The sequence below is a fragment of the Anastrepha obliqua genome, chromosome 3, assembly GCF_027943255.1.
Source record: "Anastrepha obliqua isolate idAnaObli1 chromosome 3, idAnaObli1_1.0, whole genome shotgun sequence".
Classification (NCBI taxonomy): Eukaryota; Metazoa; Arthropoda; class Insecta; order Diptera; family Tephritidae; genus Anastrepha; species Anastrepha obliqua.
The window spans coordinates 27,605,582-27,626,241 of NC_072894.1; the positions used below are offsets into that span (position 1 = coordinate 27,605,582).

The 20,660-nt window shown below is 37.0% G+C and overlaps 1 protein-coding gene across 2 annotated transcripts in view; it reads right to left on the reverse strand.

The window, feature by feature from the left end:
* The window catches only part of LOC129242310 (angiopoietin-related protein 7), a 41,221-nt gene extending 23,462 nt beyond the window's left edge, over positions 1-17,759 (reverse strand). The window contains exons 1-2 of one of the 2 annotated variants that reach the window (XM_054878886.1): positions 17,157-17,759; positions 7,235-7,380 (exon numbers count right to left, since the gene is read on the reverse strand). In XM_054878886.1, the coding sequence (XP_054734861.1) occupies positions 7,235-7,380; positions 17,157-17,291 (281 nt within the window). In that variant the 5' untranslated portion in view covers positions 17,292-17,759. The remainder of the gene's footprint in view (positions 1-7,234; positions 7,381-17,156) is intronic. The other variant, XM_054878885.1, reaches the window with a different exon arrangement.
* Between the last annotated feature and the right edge of the window lie 2,901 nt (positions 17,760-20,660).

Consider the following 20,660-nt stretch of genomic DNA (forward strand, 5'->3'; position numbering starts at 1 on the left):
AACCACCTATTTTTTTGAGAATGGTAACACAAATGACATGTCAAATGTGTTCATAATTTACTTAAAGGTTTGACATTTACGAAATGGGACGCTATACGCTTGAACAAAATTGGGAAATATTGAAAACCTATTTCCAAAGTGGTGAGTCTTCTTCTTCTCCCGCGGTTACAGTAAATGGCGTTACCGTGACATGTTCAACGAGTTTTTGTTTCCAAAAATTGAAGAGGATGACATGGACGACATTTGGTTTCAACAGGACGGTTACACTCGAACTTTTGGCTACCGTTTTTGAATTCCGATATCAATTGGCCGCCTCGGAGCTATGATTTAAGCCCGTTGAACTACTTTTTGTGGGGAGCCGTTAAGGACAAATGCTATGCAAACCATCCAGAGACGATTGATGCTTTAAAACACGAAATCGAAGTTGCCATTCATGAAATTGGAGCCCAAATGTGCTTAAAAATTTGGTTGATCGAATGACCTACTGTAAAGTCAGTCGTGGCAGTCATTATTATTATTAACGATATTATTTTTCGTTCATAAATGACAATGTTCAATCTTCAAAATAAAAAAAAAATTTGAAAAAATTTTGACTTGTTTATTTTTTATAGCCGATTCAAAAAGCAAATTTTACATGGCCACCCTAAACAAGTAGGTATGTATAATAGGACAAAACAAAATTTTTTCTTACTGAAAAACAATTAAACTTAATTCACAATGGAAGAAATAAAGACATTTAGAGGGCATGGAAAAAAAAAACTATAATTTGATTTTGACTCGCCGACTGTTTTCAGCAAATTTTTTTAGTCCCAATAGATATAAGATGTGCAGCTCCATTCAACGCTTTTGAGATATCTTATTCTTGAATACACTCCATCTCAGTTAATTATGGCCAAATATTTTCATTTTTTTGTGTGAAAAATTTAATCATGTTGTAAGAAGAGGGAAAGCTAAAAAAGTATCCTCTTCCAATCGTAGCTCTAAATTATGATACATCGACACATTTGTCCACTTGACTAAGGTCGCAGAGGTCAAGTTATCGTGCGTACATGGCTAATATAACCTGTAATATGATCGATCAAAATTTCCTTTACCAACAATCGGTCGGTGGTGTTGACACAGCGTGAATATCGTCGATTTCCTAATCGTGTCGCGTCAACTGGGCAAACATACCGACGAAGATCCTCGGCGATGGGAAATCCGAATGTGATGTACAAAGAGCCAATATATCCACTCAAAACCACTGTATGGTGCGATGTTCTCGAGGGAGGACTGATTGGAAGGTATTTTTTTTTTTTTTGTTTTTAATATCGTCATCGGCAATACGGGCACTGTTACTGGCGAATGCTACAGGGCCATGATAAACGACTTCTTGCTGCCGGAGTTAGATGAGCGGCGCTAAATGCACATGAGGTTTCAATAAGACGATGCAACCACACACAAAGCATGGCGCACAATGAATATTGGAAAGAAAGCATTTTCTGGTCACGCAATCTCCCGTTTTGGTGATTTGGCATGGTCAGCAAGATCGCCTGATTTAACCATCGAAAACTTCTTTCTTTGGGGCGACTTGAAGACGCGGGCTTATAACAACAAGCCTCAGATAGAGAGATAAGAAGAATATTCGACAGGAGCTCGGGAATCTTGCGGAAAGTCATGGAAAATGCATTAAAGCGGCACAAAAGGGTATCAACACTAGCGGCAACCACTTGACGGATATCATCATTTCCACTTAACAAAAAAATTGCAGAAGTCCAAAAAAAATTTTCCATAATTCAGAATAATTTTTGTTTTTGTTTTATTTAATAAAAAGGTTATTCAAACACAATATTATTAATTTTGTGCCACGCATCAAACACACAGTGCAAACGGTTGACAACTCTTTCAAACCCGAAATCTGCCAAACCTGGGTTTGTCTTTGACGGAAACGTATAATAAATCGATACCTCTCATCATTCAGAGCATTTTGATATATACCTAAATATTAAGCCACTTTATATAAGTATTATATATTCGCAATATTTTCCATGTGCAAAGTGTAAAATATCGTTTATTGTATAAAAAAAAATTATAAAACATTGTTTCAAACATTGACCGAAATTCACGAAAATTTAACAAATTAAAAAAAATTTCATACAAATTTTCAACTTTCTTATCAGAATAGAAAACTTCTTAAACTTCTGCATTATTTAGAAGTAAAAAATAATATTTGCCATGATGGAGAAAATAATGAGATGGCGCCTATCGTGGTACCATTACTTTGCTCTCAGCGAATTTGGGAATGAGTGACGTCGTATTAGCACCAGTATGGCCAGATTACCATTTTCGTAACTTGATTTAGCAGTTTTTTGTTATTTAGTCTCGGAGTTTTCTGTTCTAATTAAAATGTAATGTTTATAATTTTGTAAAATATAATTTTTTTTTAATTAGTTCAATAATTCATTCGGTTTTATTTAGCTTTACTTTTTTTACATCTGGTGGCATTGCCCGCGATTGCAGTTGTTGTTGGTGTTCTTCTACTTTCAGCAGTCAAATCTCTCTCTCGTTGCTGCAGTGTTGCCTAGCTTTGGATATAAAAACGCACTAAAAACGCCCATTTAAAGAAAATAAAATACCAAATTTTTATTGAATTACTTAAAGAACTTTGTATGCGTGACAAATTGTCTTTAAAATGTGTGTTTTTAAATAAATTTGTTATGGTTATGTAAAGGGTTTTCCAATAAGAGTTGTTATTTTGATATTCAAAGAAAAATCCAATTTTTTAATATAAATGATCGGATGTTTATTTCATTATAAAGAGGAAGGTATGCCGTTAATAGTGGAAACTAACATCAGACAAATGACCACCACGACCGCGCTTACAAGACAATATCCTTTTCATAAAATTTTTCATAACCGAATTGTAAAGTGTCTGCCCTATGTCCTCGATAGCCTCACGAATTCCATCTTTGAGGTCTTGATTCGACTCTGGGCTGTTGGCTTAGATCTTCTCTTTCACCGTTTTTAAAATGTGTAAAAAGGTTTTCAATGTTAAGAAGAATTGGGAGAAGAACCTTTAATATTCTTGCATAACCCCAAAAGGAGCAAAAATTAAATTTCCACTTTCAAAATATCAAATTTTATAAGAACCAACAAATTTTCTAACACTAAAATCTTCTCAGACTGACCTTTTTAACATTATTTTGTTTAATAATACAGTTTTTTTTTTAACTTATAGTTTCGGTAGCTTTAAATTAAAAATAAGAAATAAACACCAACTTAAATATTTTCGCATTTCGGGTATAAAACTTGGCAACACTGCACAACTTGGTCAATGTGACGTCACGCACTCTCTGATGGGCGCAATCTTGTTTCTATCATTCTTGAATATTTGCTTTGCAAACACCTCTTATCTTTCATTTTGCAACTGGTACAATTCTAGTTGCACTTGGACTGGAAAGACTTCTTCTGTCAAATATCATCTCCAAGTAGTTTGACTTTAGGAGTGCAGGTAATAATACTAACACCAGCACTAACAAACTCTTCGAAAATAAATAGTGCTAAATAATACCACGTTTAATTTTTTATGTTGTTTAATTAACACTTCAAATCTGCAGCCACCATAATTAGAGTTAGCTAATCTCTAAAAGGTGTTCAACGGTAATTTCATTTCATCTTGTTTTTGTATTTTTTTGTAGTTAAACTAAGGCATACCAAAACTTGTTAAATTCCGCTGCTGACCTTTGTATTAGCTGGTCAAACCATTTTTAACAAAGAGGAAGAGAAAAATCATTGTCTTAATATTTGCCGTAGATTTTATTTCTATACACATATTTGTATGAATGTGTTTGTGAGAAGAGCGTCATTAGAAATTGGTGCATCTAAACATTTAAGAAAATTTAATTTAATATAATTTATTATTTACGAAATAAAATTTAATGTCAATTATGATAATTTAAATTTTGATTGCAAGAACTATTTTGAAGTGTAAAAGTTTCGACTTTTTCTTGAATACCCCTTGCTTTTCGTCAGCAAGATTCTTACTTTATGCGGACGACGTTGAAATTTATTCAATGATCATTAGCTCTCTCGATTCTCAATTGACGCAAATTGATTTAGATAATTTTAATAACTGGGGTATCCATAATCGTACCGCTGAACATAAACGTTTTCAAATTATCTTTTCTAAGCGTGTAATATTTGATTCGAAACTTACTTTTACTAGTCACATAAATTTCATTATTACCAAATCTTACGATAAGCTTGCCAGCGGAGCATGCTTCATAGCTCCGATTTCTCTGACCCTTATACGCTCAACCTTTTGTCTACTGCGTTTGTACGTTACAACCTTGAGTATACATCCTTCATTTTGTAGCCGCATTATACGTGCCATGCTGCTAGAATTGAACACATCCAGAAAGTATTCTTACATTTCGCGTTGCTTAATTATCCCCTTTTCGGATCCTATCCCTACCTATAAAACGCGATGCTTATTGATCCACATAAAATCATTACAAAACGGGAGAATAATTCTACCTTTGTTTCCCATTTTTGATTTGCACCGTGGTGCTGTTGACTATCCGGTGCTTCTTGAGAGCATTTTCTTTAATATACCGGCCAGAGCTCTGCGTAGTTCGGAGTTATTCTATGTTGGTCTCTCAAAACCTCTTTGCGCTCGAAATGGTCCTATTACTAGAGCCATAATTGAGTTTAATGAAATTTCTAAATTTGTTGAGATAAATTTTTCATTTTCAAAAGATTACCTATTGAAATTTTTGAATACTTATTATATGTAGAATTTATTACAGTCATTGGCTTAATAAATAAATAAAAATCTTTGGCATTTCTATGCAACTATTTTGTCTTCTTTAATTTTCTTTTTACTAGAGCCCAATACCTCTTGATTGGTAGGATTGGCTTCACTAGGCACGAAAAGGATATCATTTTTCTCACACCATTTAAGAGCTACTTTACTGTAGTGACATATGGCGAGATCAGGCCAAAAGCAGCTAGGCATCACATTGTGATGTAAAATTGGCCATAGTATCTTTTCTAAGCACTTTTTGATGTAGGTCTCTATGTCAATAGTGCCTGTAGTTGGGAAATTTGCACTCTGCCACAACTGCAGATGGTCTGCAAAAAGGAAATTTTTTCGAGAAACTATATTTTAGCAATCGGCAATACCTATTTGTACGTCTTCATACCAGCTTCTATTTTAGCTCTGCACATAATTGGCTCTGAATATCCCAATATACAAGCTATATTTCTTCCGAAGAGATTTGAATTTCTCCTAAGCATGGTCAGCACTTGTTCCGCCTTGTTACGGTCACCAGAGCCTTTTTTCCATACCGCTCCTTTCTTCCGCTTAACACTAACATCTATCTTAAACTACTTTATTTTCCAGGAAGTATGTTTCTTAATTGGGTTTATATTATTCCGTATTGGGTTATTTACAACGAGTTTTACAATTTCGTTAGGTGTTCTGTGTTCGCTGCTCATGTGATATCTAACCGGTACTGATAACCGTAACACAAAACTAACTTGATTAAAAAAATTGTGTTTGCTTTCCTATTAAAATAAAAATATGTAATTGGCACTTACTACCTTTTTGGGTGTTTGGCCGAGCTCCTCCTCCTATTTGTGGAGTGCGTCTTGACGTTTTCCCACAAATGGAGAGACCTACAGTTTTAAGCCGGCTCCGAAGGGCAAAGAGTTTCTTATGAGGAGCTTTTTCCTGGCAGAAATACACTCAAAAGTTTACCATTGCTTTCCTATCATAGAAGTTATATTCGAAAATGCATGGACTAATTTCTAATGACGCAGTCCTTACTGCACCCACAGAGTCGATTTTGATTGCTGTAGAGTCATTCTTCTAATGCTATCTAATTTTCAGGTTAAATTTTTCTTTTATTAAGAAATAAAACGTAATAAAGGCTCCAAAGGTTACAAAAGTGCGCCCCTAAGTACTACTCGGAAATAGATGCGCGAGCAACGGACCGATTATTGACTCATCAAGTAGCTAAAACACCAAAAGAAGCCACAAAAAATAGTAAAAAACCCATCAGTGAGCGGACAGCACGCAAAGCGTTAAAAAATCGAGTTGGAGGCCACCATCAAGCCATAAAAGCCAGCAATTTGTGACGAAAACGGGAAAGCGAGACTGCGATTCTGCAAAAAGTACGAACACTGGATTGCGGATGACTGGAAAAGAAGGATATGGTCTGATGAGATCCATATTCACCGTTTCCAGTCGGATGTGAACTATTTAGTATTACTGGCATCGACCGCATGAAAGGCTGCAAAAGCATCAAGTAAAGCAAACGATGAAGCTTGGCGTTGGTAGCCTTAGGAATATTGATCCATTGGTACGAACATTCAGAAGAGTGAAAAAAGAAGACAGCTTGAATATTTTACATATTAATTTGCCGGATTTTGTTGACCTAAGCGCATATCCAACAGTAGAGGTTATATTTCAACAAGACGGGGACTCGAAACATGCCTCGAGAATTGTTCAAGAGTGGATAAAAAGTCAGAACTGCCAGCTTTTAGAATGACCCCAGCAGACTACTGATTTAAACCCTTTTAAAAATGTTTGGGCTATTCTAAAGAAACGGCTAGCTTCTTACGAAATGACGCCAAAGAACATCGACGAACTATGGTCAAGAATTCAGAAGGAATGGCGAAATCTTCCACACTCAGCTATTGGAAAACTGGTCGAGAGCATCCCAAAGCGTATAAATAGCGTCATTAAGGCTGAAAGTCTGTGGACAAAATATTAATATTAAATTTTATGTAATAAAAGTTATCGGCGAGCAAAATTCACTAAACATAATTTTTTCTTATTTTTGGGTAATCTTTTTTTTTAATATTTAGAAAACTTGAATTAATAATTGAAGCATTAATCTGAAAATTTGATACTATTTTCAGTTAATTATTTTGAAGTTGATCTGATAGCACCAATCAAAAATGCACGAATATGCGAAACATTTTCCGGTTCTGCACGCGACTGCACATTCAAGCACTCGCACCAAGTTAATACCCATTAATAGATTTAATCAAAGTCTTTAATTTATTTTTGTATGTGTTTTAATATTTTCAATTTTCTAAAATTCTTCTGCTGACTCTTTGAAAGAAGAAACTTTGCAGAAAGCAACCTAGTACTTAAAAATTGTACACATACATACATATAGAAACTTAGTGCAAGTATGCTTCTATAAATAAATTGATTAATTCATTACTTAAAAAATTCACTTACTTTTTTTCTATATTCTCCAAGCGTCTACGTAAATCCTCATCCAGTGATGCCAAAACGCTCACGCGATCATGCAAATTCGTTAAAAGATTCTCGCAATTTTTAGATGTGCCATCGGAGCTCGGCGCTGCCACTGATGTACGAAAGTGCTGCATTGGCATTGCATAAAAAGTAAATAGAAAAGTTAAAATTAATTATTTTTCATAATATTTTGTCCCCGATTTATTTAAAATTGTATGCATATCTGCATAAGGCAAAATAATTCTAATTGATTTACAAATTGATTTATTGATTAGTGCGTCGACCCCGCAAAAAACCATTTCAACTCCCTATCTATTGCGCTGTGTTTTAAGCTGTGATCTTTGCTGTCAAGCAAGCAGCAGAGCTGATATGTACAGATCCAACAATTAACTGCGCAATAAATTCCTACGTAAATAGCCAAGCGGCTATAAAAACGATCAAAACATAATGTCTATCATCCAAAAATATCCATGAATGCGAGAAAGCAATTAACAAGCTCGCTCGTAACCGCAGACTTTGTATATATTGGGTTCCGGGGTATAAATGCGTAGTGAAAGATGAGAAAGTGGACGAAATAGCTAAGGAAAGCACGAGACTTATAGTGGATCAAATAAGTCAGGTACTTAAACTCCTGCACACAATATAAAATGAACAACAGAAGCACATCTTAAGAAGCCAAGAGACAGATGGCTTAGTTTGAACAATCGCAAAGTTACCTGGGCCATGGATAAACGCGCATATGATGACAGGTTATTCTAAATCGGTTATATTGCTCGATAGATGGAGCTATACCTTTGAGCATCTTTTATGCTACTGATTTCTGACAGGGTAGGTGATTAGCCTGCCGCTACCAGTTCTAAGTGGTGGTGAATGTGAATGCATATATGTGATGCATATATTCGCTAAAAAAGCACTCTGATTTAGTATCGCTATGGACCAAAATGGTATCTCCGTGGCTTCGGCCAGCCAATATAACCTAATCCAGCACTAACGAGTATAAAGTTTATTAACAAAATTAAGAGTAAAACTTTGATGCCGCTGTTATTTCTTTAGGATTTAAAGTATTTAAACGATTCAAAGTACTGCCCCTAATTTGCAGGTATTTTAGTCTATCTGAGTACGAGTAGCACACGAATCCCGCACCTGAGGAACTCCTCTTCTTTATAAATGATCCATGAATCGATGTATTATCTTAAGGCTTCTGAAAACCTATGAGCTATTGTTCGAAACAAATCATGGTCGGAATGGTCGGTCGAATATAAAGAAGCAATGGTTTGAGATATCAAATTGATTTTAGCTTTATTTTAAAGCTGAAGTCATGCCTCAATTTCACTATCAGTTTTTCATGACTGGATCCCACATGTGCGGCGTTATTCCGGCAATACCGTCTCGTAAATTTTTAATTATTTTTTAATAAGTTCCACATATTCGGCAAGCGTGAAACGATGTACGATGAAATATCAAACGCTACTGAATATTTTGCCGTATCCGAGTGGGTTGGTGCGGGACTACCATTCGGAATTCGAGGAATGTAGGTTAAAATCTCTGTGAAACAACAAAATGAAGAAAAAGAATTTTCTAATAGTGGTCGCCCCTCGGTAGACAAAGGCAAACCGCCGAGTGTATTCTGCCATGAAAAAGCTCCTCATAAAAAAATATCTACCGTTCGTAGTCGGCTTGAAATTTAGGTCCCTCCATTTGCGGATCAACATCAAGACGCACGCCACAAATAGAAGCAGGGGATCGACCAAACACCAAAAAGGGTGTAAGCGTCAATTAAATGTGTATAAACTGAATATTTTTACAGCAGGATTTCATTCGAATGTAGGTGGAATGGTTGAAGTACCAGTTTAACACCCTCCTAGTAGCACTAAAGCGCCGTTTTGATACCATTATGAGACCTCCAACAGGCAGATATTACGGAGAAAGTTGATGGGATTGAGGTTGGCGCATTGCCGAAGGCTCTCGAAAAAAGAACACCCAGTGACCTTAATCGTCTAGCTGCCAAACCCGGACATTTACAGAGGAAGTGCTCAACAGTCTCCTTCTCTGGAAGCTCCCCACAGCTTCTGCAATGGCTTTAAATGGTAAACCTAGTTTTTGTGCATGTGTGCCGATCGTCCAATGATCGCTAAACACAGCTACGAGTTTGGAGATTGAACGGCGTGGAGTCCGCAGGACTTTCTCTGTCCTACATATATTACACTGGAGCCATAGAATTTGCCTGCGAGGTAGCACATGAAGAAATGGGCTTTCCTGAGAAAAAATTTGTGCAATTCCCCTTTAACAACAGTCAAGGGGATGCCGATAACTGGGTAGAAGCTATCTGAGACCAACTCAGGTCCCTTCCCCGTCTACGTTCGTATGAGCTAGAACACAGATCAGAGAAATGTTACCTAATGAAAATTGCGTTGAAAACTTTAAATGCTGCTGAAATATAACAATTGGAAAAAACTATCGTTCCTGTTTGGTCACCCATATACATTAAATAAAATAATCTTGATTTGAAGATTTAGTTATTTTTTGAATAATTTATCATACATACAGACAGGCACACTGTATATTACATATCGACAAGGTAGACAACAATGCATTTATTTGGGGTTTGACCTCCATTACCCCTTTGCTTTGCGTAATTGCCATTATCCACGTACGCAATTACAAGTAATAACGAAAATACGAGGGAAAAGTTAAATGTATGCCAAACTTGACAGCCTACATAATTTCTTCAAGCATCTCCACACAAAAAAAAAAAAACATTTCAACTGCTTATTTAACGCGTGTGTATGTATATTATATTAATATCTCCCAACGATGTGAAGAAACAGGATTTTTACGCAAATACTCGCAATGAATAGGTGATCAGACTGGGAAAAAAACAAATCGATTGCCCTGACAATCGCCAATGCCAATGGCAGATCATCAATTGAGCGGAATAAAAGTTGTTCGACAAGAATTCGACTTAAGTGAACACAGATGTTGGCTTTGTGCGGGCTTTACGTAAGCAGGCGTGTGTTCACATTTGTACTTATGTGGCTATTCATACAAATATATGTAGATAGAAATGTTTGCGGAAACGTTGTACATCCAAATTGATGGTGAAAAGTTAAAATTTTAAAATACGAGGACGGTGCCCTACTTACAGTGTAAATAGCCCGAGTGACAGGCAAAAAATTAAAGAAATTAATAATTTTTTACAACATATGTACATAAGTTTTTTAAAGCACGAATATCGGAGAAAAACTGAATGATCTTACATTTAAGAATGGTTGGCAAGTACACAGAATTTTTCAAAAATTCCTATGAAACAATTTATCAAATTAAACTTTTCAACACAACAATAACTCGTCTAGAAATGCACATGGAGGGCATAGCAGCTTCATATAAAAAATGTATTCAATTACATATATAATTATAAAAAACCTGTTCTTCTAAAAGCAGCTGAGCTTATACAGGGTTGCCAATATTCGACGGACCCATCTGGCAACCCTGTATCTTTTGACAGAGACATCAGATCGCTTAATGACATACCACGTTGGGAGCGTTAGTCCAAGCAGATTTTTACCATGGAACAGTACACGCCACGCGAGCGCTCCCAAATTGTTGAAATTTACACTCAACAAAAGAAGTCAATTGAGAAAACTCAACGTGCGTATAAAAAATTAAATAATGTGAAAAGTGCGCCTTCCAAGAACACCATTAAACGTTTGTACGAAAGGTTTTCGACTGGTGATGCTCTTTCTAATCCAAAGAGGCTAAATCAAAACCGACCAAGTCGTCGCCAAGGACGTCCCAAAATCGCCGTTCTCAGCAGTTGGGCATTGCTCGGACCACTTTACAACGAATTATCCGCATTGATTTGCATTTATTCCTGTATAAGATTCAATTGACGCAAAGATTGTTGCCTGCGGCCAAGCCTCGTCGGTTGAAATGGGCCCAAAGAGTCATCGAAATCCGTCGAATATATACATATGTACATAGAATAGCAGTACTTAATATTCAAAGTAAAGTCGTTTTTTTTAATTGTAGGCTTAGAAGTAATCCTGCTAATTTGATACCTAGTGAAGCATTATGCACACAAATGATGATGTAAATCATTTTTTTGTCTTATAAATATGTACAACTTATTCTCGTCAAGGTATAGTACAGCGCGCCGATATCACAACAGTCCGTTTTTTGCGTATTATAATCGAATCTCTGTGAAACACCAAAATTAAGAAAAACATTTTTCCAATAGCGGTCGCTCCTCGGCAAGCAATGGCAAACCTCCGAGTGTATTTCTGCCATGAAAAAGCTCCTCATAAAAAAATCTGCTTGAAACTGTAAGTACCTCCATTTTTGGAACAACATCAAGACGCACACCACAAATAGGAGGAGGAACTCGGCCAAACACCCAAAAAGGGTGTATATATATAATACGCCATATTGTCAAGACAAGAGCCGTTTACCAGTGGCATGAACGTTCCAGAAAACTTATGAAGGCAACAATTTCTACTTGGTAAATCTGAAAATATTTCTTCTTGGGTAAATCTGAAAATATCCAATATCCACAGTTGGCCAATTTGTCGGCAATTTCATTCCCTTGAACACCGCAGTCTCCCGAGACTCATATAAGTGCAAGCTTAATCCGTCTTGCAACATAATTAAGCTTCTTTTTACATTCTTGAAAAATCTTTGAGGTTTGCTTTGCGTTCTTCAGGGCCTGCAGTGCAAACTGACTGTCAGAAAACTTCAGAAAACTTATGAAGGCATCAATAAAGTGAAAAAAAAGTTGATCAATAACTGCAAATTAGCCATCAGAGAGCTGGGGGAGGACTTGAACATTGCTTATGGATCCGTTCAGGACGTTGGATTTACAAATTTTGGTGTGCGGGTGAAAATATAACCAACATTGGAAAAAATAGAGAAAAATGAAAAAAAAAATATATTTTCCGTAGGTTTGGTTTAGCAGCCACATCGCATGTAGAGACAGTGATGCCACTTAGACCACGAAATGGGTGTATTGCGAGCCGCAGGTGCTGGGCTACATTTCCCTTTCCATATTGAACCAACCTGAGCTTTTCACAAAGCGTAAAAGGCTGTTGATACCCAAAATGTAGAGATTATTTATATTCATTAAGAAGTTGGATCTTAAATATTGGTTCCGGCTTCTAGCTAGAGCCAGACATGTGCAAAAAAGGTGTTGAATTGTTTCCAACTCCTCCTTATTCCAGCAGCTACGACAGAAATCATGCATGTAAACGCCTAATCTCGTTGCTCGGTTACCTATGAGACAATGTCCTATGAGGACCCCAACTCAGGTCACAATTTGAAGTCTATTCAATTTTATAATATTCTTGGACAGACGTAGATTTAGCCTTGGCCATGTTTGCGTAGCAATTTCACAGCTATTGGGTCCATCTTTGATTTACAGAATTGAGTAGTGCGTTCATAACAAGACGCTTACAAGTTGCGAGAGGTACCCCCATGAAATTACTTATGTTTGGCATACAGGTACTTTCCCTTGCAAGTTGGTCAGCCCTATAGTTCCTTGTACAGTTCTCTGTGGCCTGAAAGTCAGCATAAGATAATACGATACTCTTTGGACATCTTATAAAAAAGAAATAAAACACGAAAATGTGCAAGATCATTAAATACAACCGTGAAATATGGAAGATGCTGTCGTACTTAAGAATTTCAAAGCTGTTACGTGGCTTTGTGTTTGTAACACTACACAAACAACAACACTTGTAGAAAGCATCACTCGGTCTACACTACACATGACAGAGCTTTCGCATTTTTTTCTTGTTGTTGTACAACATTTTTCGTGTACATCATTCGTAAACTTTTTTCTTAATTTATTTTCCTGTAAAAGTCTGATTGAGCAGGTGCAATGAACTCTAACAGCGTAAAGTGCATTTTCGCGTGGGATTTATTAACTTGCTTTATTTACATACAAATATTTTTGCGTTAAATGAGCGAAATATTCTCTGCTGCTGTGAGAACGCTTTTTTTTTTTAAAGGTACTCTCATTAATTTTATTTTTGTGATGAGCCAGAAGCGGTAATTAATGAATGAAATGCAATGCTCTTTTGGTAAATTTTAACTTGTAATCCATTGTAATATTGTTTTTTTTTTGTTGTTATACAGGGCGGCTGATGAAACGTGCCAACGGAAAAAGTGTATTAACCTTTTTGCTGAGTACCTAAGCAATGAATTTCAGTTTTTTTTTTGTAATTTACAGACTGCTATTTAGTTCGAGGTAAAATATGATATGGCGGCCGCCGTGGCCGAATGGCTTGGTGCGTGACTACCATTCGGAATTCAGACAGAGAACTTCGGTTCGAATCTCGGTGAAAGATCAAAAATTAAGAAAAAGTTTTTTTCTAATAGCGGTCGCCCCTCGGCAGGCAATGGCAAACCTTCGAGTGTATTCTGCCATGAAAAAACTCCCCATAAAGCTATCACAAAAATATCATAAAAATACCATTCGGAGTCGGCTTTAGTCGGCCCTTCCATTTGTGGAACAACATCAAGACGCACACCACAAATAGGAAGAGTAGCTCGGCCTAAAACCCAAAAAGGGTTTATGCGCCAATTATAATAAATTATGACGAGACGCGTATCTAGGTGATGCGCTAATATTTATCTCGCTCCGGAGTTAATTGTTTCCGTCCAAACTCTTTTGTCGAGTATGAGCCATTTGCTCGCAAGATCCACTGACAGAACCCCACAGTTTGGCGCAGAAAACAATTATTGCCGCAACTGCTCTCATACAGGTCACATCAAACGTTTCGGCAGAGAATTGATCTGCCCAAATGGCTATCAGCAGACAGTCATTGCAGACAATTGTGAACTAAGATTTGGAATTATTTCTTTAGAAGGCTCAAATTGCAAACAACAAGAAGGCGTGCCGAATATATAGAGTATTCTTCGTATGGTGGAAGAGTAAAAAAACCATACTTAACTACATTTTTAAGTAAGATGAAAGCCATATTAATCTCTCCAGTGACATTAACTCTGCCAGTCTCTATGAGATGGAATTACATCCAGCTCGAGTCGTAATGTTCTGTGAAGTTTTATAAAGCTAAAATCTGAGACAATACTTCATACCGCGGTGGCCATCGCTGACTGGGTTGCTCCACCAATACCATTCGGTAGTGCACCAGCAATTGCAATTTGAAACAATCATAGTGAGAAAAATCTACGGTCCTATTCGGCTTTAAATTGGTACGTATCGCATCCGTTACAACGAAATTGAAAGCCTTATTTATTGGTGGTGAAAATGTAATACGTTTTATTATTATTATTAGATGGATTGACCACATCATAAGAATGCTCAACGAAAGAATTCAAAAAAGGGTGTTTACTTTGCATCCAATTGAAGGAAGAAAGAGAGGCCGAGCAAGAAAGAGATGGCTTGATGACGTAGAAGCAGACTTAAAAGCGATGAACGTTCGTAATTGGAGAAACGAGGCAAGAGAGAGACTGAATTGGAGGAGGATCGTTGATGAAGCTATGGTCCACCACAGACTGTGAACCTAAGCGAGAGAGAGAGAGAAAGAGACTGCACCGGGTTGGTTCGAAACCTCGCCATGAAACACCAAATTATAAAAAAATGTATTTTCTCATAGTGGTCGAAATAGCAAACTTGCGAGTGGATTTCTTCTTTGGTAAATCTGGAAATATCCAATATCCACAGTTGGCCAATTTGTCGGCAATTTCATTCCCTTGAACCCCGCAGTCTCCTGAGACTCATATATGTAAGTGCAAGCTTAATCCGTCTTGCAACATAATTAAGCTTCTTCTTACATTCTTGAACAATCTTTGAGGTTTGCTTTGCGTTCTCCAGGGCCTTCAGTGCAACCTGACTGTCACTAAAGACTTCAATCTGTGTTCCTCTCCATCTCCTCTCAATTATATTAACAAGTTTGCTACTTTCAGAATGGCAAAAGTTTCCATTTGGAAAACAGTTGTCATTCCTCCCATAGCGTAATGATACTTATTACTATTGTTTAAGTAACCTCCGGAGCTGGAATCTTTGCCATTCTTGGACCCATCGGTAAGGAAAATATCCGTCAAATTTCTTTGAATGCACTCTGAATCCAAATGAAACTGTCGGTATCAGGTCGTCTTTAGATGCCAAAAACAGTGGATTTCTCTGTGTCCCGATGTTCTGTCTTCGTGCCAGAAATCATATTTATGGAGTCTACACATGGCTTTTATTGCATCCTGCTGTATCTTAAGATCCAAGGGGAGCAGATTAAGCATAGCTTTTAGGGCATTGCCGTACTCATAGCATCCGTAAAGCATAAAGCATGCACTACTTTGCAGTCTGTATACTTCCATACGTGTGCTCTTAACCATAGTCCGTCGCCATCAAACCACAGTGGCATGAGTGGTGATTGCTTTGATAAGTCACATCCATACCGCAGCAAGTTTCAGACCAGAAGTTTTACCAAAAGCTTTACGGCATTGTTGAAAGATCCTTGCGCCATCCACTTTTAGCGAAACATGTGTTTCTCAAGTCAGTTTCTTATCCAAGTCCATGCAATTTCCGATTTCTCGTAAACAAGACCAATGTAGTGTTGTGTTGATGAGAAAATAAGTGAGTTATATATGTAGTTCTGGCGTCCAAGACCTGAGAGAACCACGTGGGCAATAATTGGTTATATTGTAGAGAGCAGTGGCACCTGAATTTGCTCAGCTTTATAGTATATTTCTAAATTGACTAAAAACTATTAAATAAACTCTGTATGGTAGGTAAGTCCACTCGCACTCGCCGCATTCATTAGATCTGAACTTTTCTTATTTTAATTTGTTTCAGTGAATGCAGAATGCTATTCAATGCTCAGTTCCAGTCTACAGCACTAGAAATTTTATTCGTTGGCATACACTATGATCAAAAAGTACCGAGAATGTTTAATTTAAATAAACCGCGCACGTGGGAACCGGTCCATATTTTTTTCTTATGTTGGTAGGACTGTAAGACACATATCTTTCGCTATTTATCCGTTTTGAAGGGTTTGAGAGATGCTGTATGTCGCAAACGGCCGGAAATGTGGGCAAACAATTCTTGGATTTTGCATGAAGATAATGCGCCATCGTACCGAGCCCAAATTGTGCTGGATTATTTGACCAAACACTAAGTAAATACCATCATGCAAACACCGTATTCACCTGATATGGCCCCATTCCACTTCTTTTTGTTTCCCCAAGTTGAAGTTACTACTTCGTGGAAGGAGATTTCAGTCGATAGAGGAGATCAAAGAGAATGCGACGAAGAAGCTGAAGACTATCCCTTCGTCGGTCTACCAGGCGTGCATGGAGGACTGGGTTGAACGTTGGCACATGTGTGTTGCTTCATACGGGTCATATTTTGAAGGAGATAAAATAAATTTACCTGAAGCTTAACTCTGTTTTGTTTTATTTAAACATTCCCAGTACTTTCTGATCATAGGGTATATCTGTCCAGACAACCAGAAAGACCGCAAACCATTTTTTATGCAAAAAGAATCCCTCTTTTTCTTGTTGCTGACGCATTTCGTTGTAAAGCAACAATCTTTTTCCGTTTTTGGATATGCAGCAAACTTTAAAATTGCCAGCCTATCAGAAATAGCAAACAGCTGACGTCATTGTATGTTGTGAAATTTGGTCTTGAAATATTTTAGAAAACTCTTCGTAAAAACTATTTGAATATTTTCAAGTGCGCAGAAAATTTGTCGCAGAACTTTTTGTTAATACTATTTTTGATTAATAGCAAAGCTTAATATAGAAATTATTTTTAGTCAATTGGTTTATATAGCAGGAAGCGTATTTTTTATTTTTTATTTATTTATTATTTTTCGCATTTCATGTTGTAATATTTTAAATAAATTAATAAACATAAACAGGAATATTTTTTTTTATATATTTTCACACACACCCGATGATTCCACCTGGTCACATTTGTGCGTGTGGGATGCGTTTGAAAACTTTGTGGCGGCAATTGTTGGCACCAAGCGCGATCGCTCAGCAGCACGGCCAATAAGGCGGCTAAGAAAAAGCTGGTAAAATTCATATTTATTTTAACTTTTTTCGTTGTGTGTCAGAATAACTGGTGCTCAATAGGTGGTTCGGTTACTTTTTACTAACCGAAAATTCTGCTTTTAAATTAAATAGTTTTTAGCACTTTGGTACAATCACTTTTTCAACATTTCAACTTATGTTTGTATATACGCAAAATTATTCAAAGAACAAGATTTCTTCAGTAATCCCCAGCCTTGTTGCTGTTATCAATGGCAAATGCTTATATGTTAATTATTATTATATTTTTAATGATCACTTGTTCACGCACACACACACGCGTTGACGTTCAGCTATAATATTAATTATATACAGGTAGTATTAAAACAAAACATAAGAAGCTAAAAAATGCCGCGCGTTAGAAAACCTTGCGAATAATTTTCATGAGCACATTTGAATTTTCTTCCGAAAGCAATGTGCGCATCACTCAACTTGCGCGTCTATACTGAATGCCGCCAATTCGATCGTTAACTGGTTGGCTTGACGCTGTGCCATGCTCGGCTAGCTAATCTCCCACTCGTCTGAGGCTATTGATTCAAGATTCTCTCCATCGTGCTTTTAATTTTGTAGTGTGCTATGTATGAAGCTCTCCCGCTCTCAATTTAGTTGTTTTATTACAATGCAATGTGCTTTTTTTTTGTTTCTTGTTTTTTATACATAATCAGTTGGCTTCTTATCGCTTGAGTTTGGTTTCGGTTGAGGAAACCCCCGCGAAATTCCAAACGCATGAAACTGTGTCTGAAACCCTTACTGGTATATGCACATACATACTTTCGTGATTAAGCACAATCGTTTAGCGTCGCTTACTTATCGTTTACTTTCAAGCGTAAAGGGCTCTTGAAAAACTGAGTACAACTATTTTTTTCGTTTTCGTCATTGCTGTTGCAAAAACTTATACAAATATATATTATATGTATGTAAATACTCGTATATAAATAATTTTTACGTCATGCAGGTGAGACATGAGAGGTCTAAGCAAATGCATATGTATGTATGTACTCGTATGCACTTGGATAAGCTCATTCATTCACACTCATCATTGGTTTAATGATTTAATACCTTTCAATAATATATTTATATTTACATATGTATATTTTCGTTTTGTGGAATATGGGTGCTGGCTTGAATGCTGATGGCCTGCTGGGTTTTTAAAGAGACTCACGTTTAATAAGGTTTCAAGTGCGAGTTAATCTTTTTTTCATTTGCATGCATATAGAATGGGCAGCATGCGTTATTATACGTACACACACACTCGTAAAAGTAAATAACAAACAGCAGAGTTACTAAGAATTTGACAAATTCGTGGGTCTGGCATAATACTGTTTGTAGGAAAGATGCTCATACTCATACTCATATCACTATTTAAAATTTATATTCGTTGGTACTCTTGTTGATAATTTTTGACTGTTTCAGAAGAAGCATATCTGGACAACGCTTATTTTCAACAAAACGGCGCTACACATGCAACAAAACCATTGATATTTTACGGGAAATGTTTCCGGACCGTGTTATCTCTCGAAGAGGTGATCACAATTGGCCACCGAGATCTTGTGATTAACACCTTGTGACTTTTTTCTTTGGGGCCACGTGAAAGAGAAGATCTACGCCAACAGCCAAGGGTCGATTCATGGCCTCAAATAAGGAATTCGTGAGGCTATCGAGGACATAGGGCAGCCACTTTGCAATTCAGTTATGGAAAATTTCATGAAAAGAATATTGTCCTGTAAGCGTGGTGGTCATTTGCCTGATGTTATTTTCCACTATTAACGGCATACCTTCCTATTCGAAAAATTGCATTTGGCCATAAAAGGAAAACGTTTTACGTCCATAGAAACCATCCAAAAGACTTGTACCAACACCTAAAGGACATTCCGGTCAATAACCTGAAACACTCTTTCGAAAGGCTTTTCGATCGCCCAAAACAGTGTATCGTAAAATGTTCGGAAACTCCAAACGAAGCAACTCCTTCGCTCTCTCAAGCCTGATTTGTTGCTGCTTTGATGTGAGATCAAGCGCCTTTTGGATCTTGTACGACTTGACTTTGAGATAATTTTTCAGAATGCGACGTCATTTGGTTGGCACTTGTCGGTTATTTCGCTCAAGTCGCTTCTTCACTTTTTGAATGGTTCACGTGACGTTGCAGTTTTTTGATCACCATCTCCATGACGTTTCGCGATGCTAGCAGTATCATTGTAATGAGGAATGGTGCGATGAACAAAAACTTTTTTTACTTTAAGGTGCTCGAGCTCACGAAAATCGCTGGTTGTAATTTTCCAGCTAAATATAGTGCAGTCACATTATTACGTCTGAAGTCCATTATATATATATACATATATAATTGGCGCGTACACCCTTTTTGGGTCTTTGGCCGTGCTCCTCCTCCTATTTGTGGCGTGCGTCTTGATGTTGTTCCACAAATGGAGGGACCTACAGTTTCAAGCCGATTCCGAACGGCAGATATTTTTTATGAGGAGCTTTTTCACGGCAGAAATACACATTTTGCCATTGGCGTAACTGGTTTTCTTTTTTCGCGTTTACTCTCGCTTGAAGACAATTCTCTGGATTGTCATTTAGCCAACTTACAGACAGCTGATGCGCGTGGATCAGGTGCGCGAGCGGTCTGAAGTTGGTTACACTTCGAGTGCCAGACCCTGTAGCTCAAAAACACTGCATGTTTGGTGAAGTTTGTGCACCACCATTACCCGAAATTGCTCACAAGCAACTTTCCATATCACCCAAATGGATAGACATGGCGAGTTCTATTTTTAGTGAAACGTTTTTAGGTTAAATATAATACCCTTAAAAGTGAAGTATGAAGAGGTCGGGTTCTGGTTGAAAACACTTACTTACAAGAGTAAATTTTAATCAATTTCAATATCTCATTCGCCACTCTGTACTAAAAGAATGCAGATGATGACGCCATAAAATGCACGACAGGTAAATGGACGACTACTTAACTACTACTGGCTATTAAAGATTTAAAAAAAATATTTCATAGTTCCATAAAGCATCAAACTGTATCTATTTCAAAGGCTCCGCATTCGTTCGTAGCGCTAATAAATAATTATTGCTCCCTCTGTAATCGTAAGTGGAACTAGAATAGATTAGAATTTACTGCCATTCGTCTAATTTACTATTTTTGCATTTTTATTTTTATATTTTTTTCTCCTTACTGCTGTTATGTTGAGTTCTATTAAACTTCTGTAATTTTTTAATTGTTATTATTTACGCCGTTTAATTCTCTGTGGTCGCGCCAGATTATCAATTCAATAGTTACCCATGCAAGTATGTAGGTATGTACGCATATTCATTTGCGGTTGTGGCGGCTAGCGTTAATATCATGACTGTGCTGTGACTTTTTGTT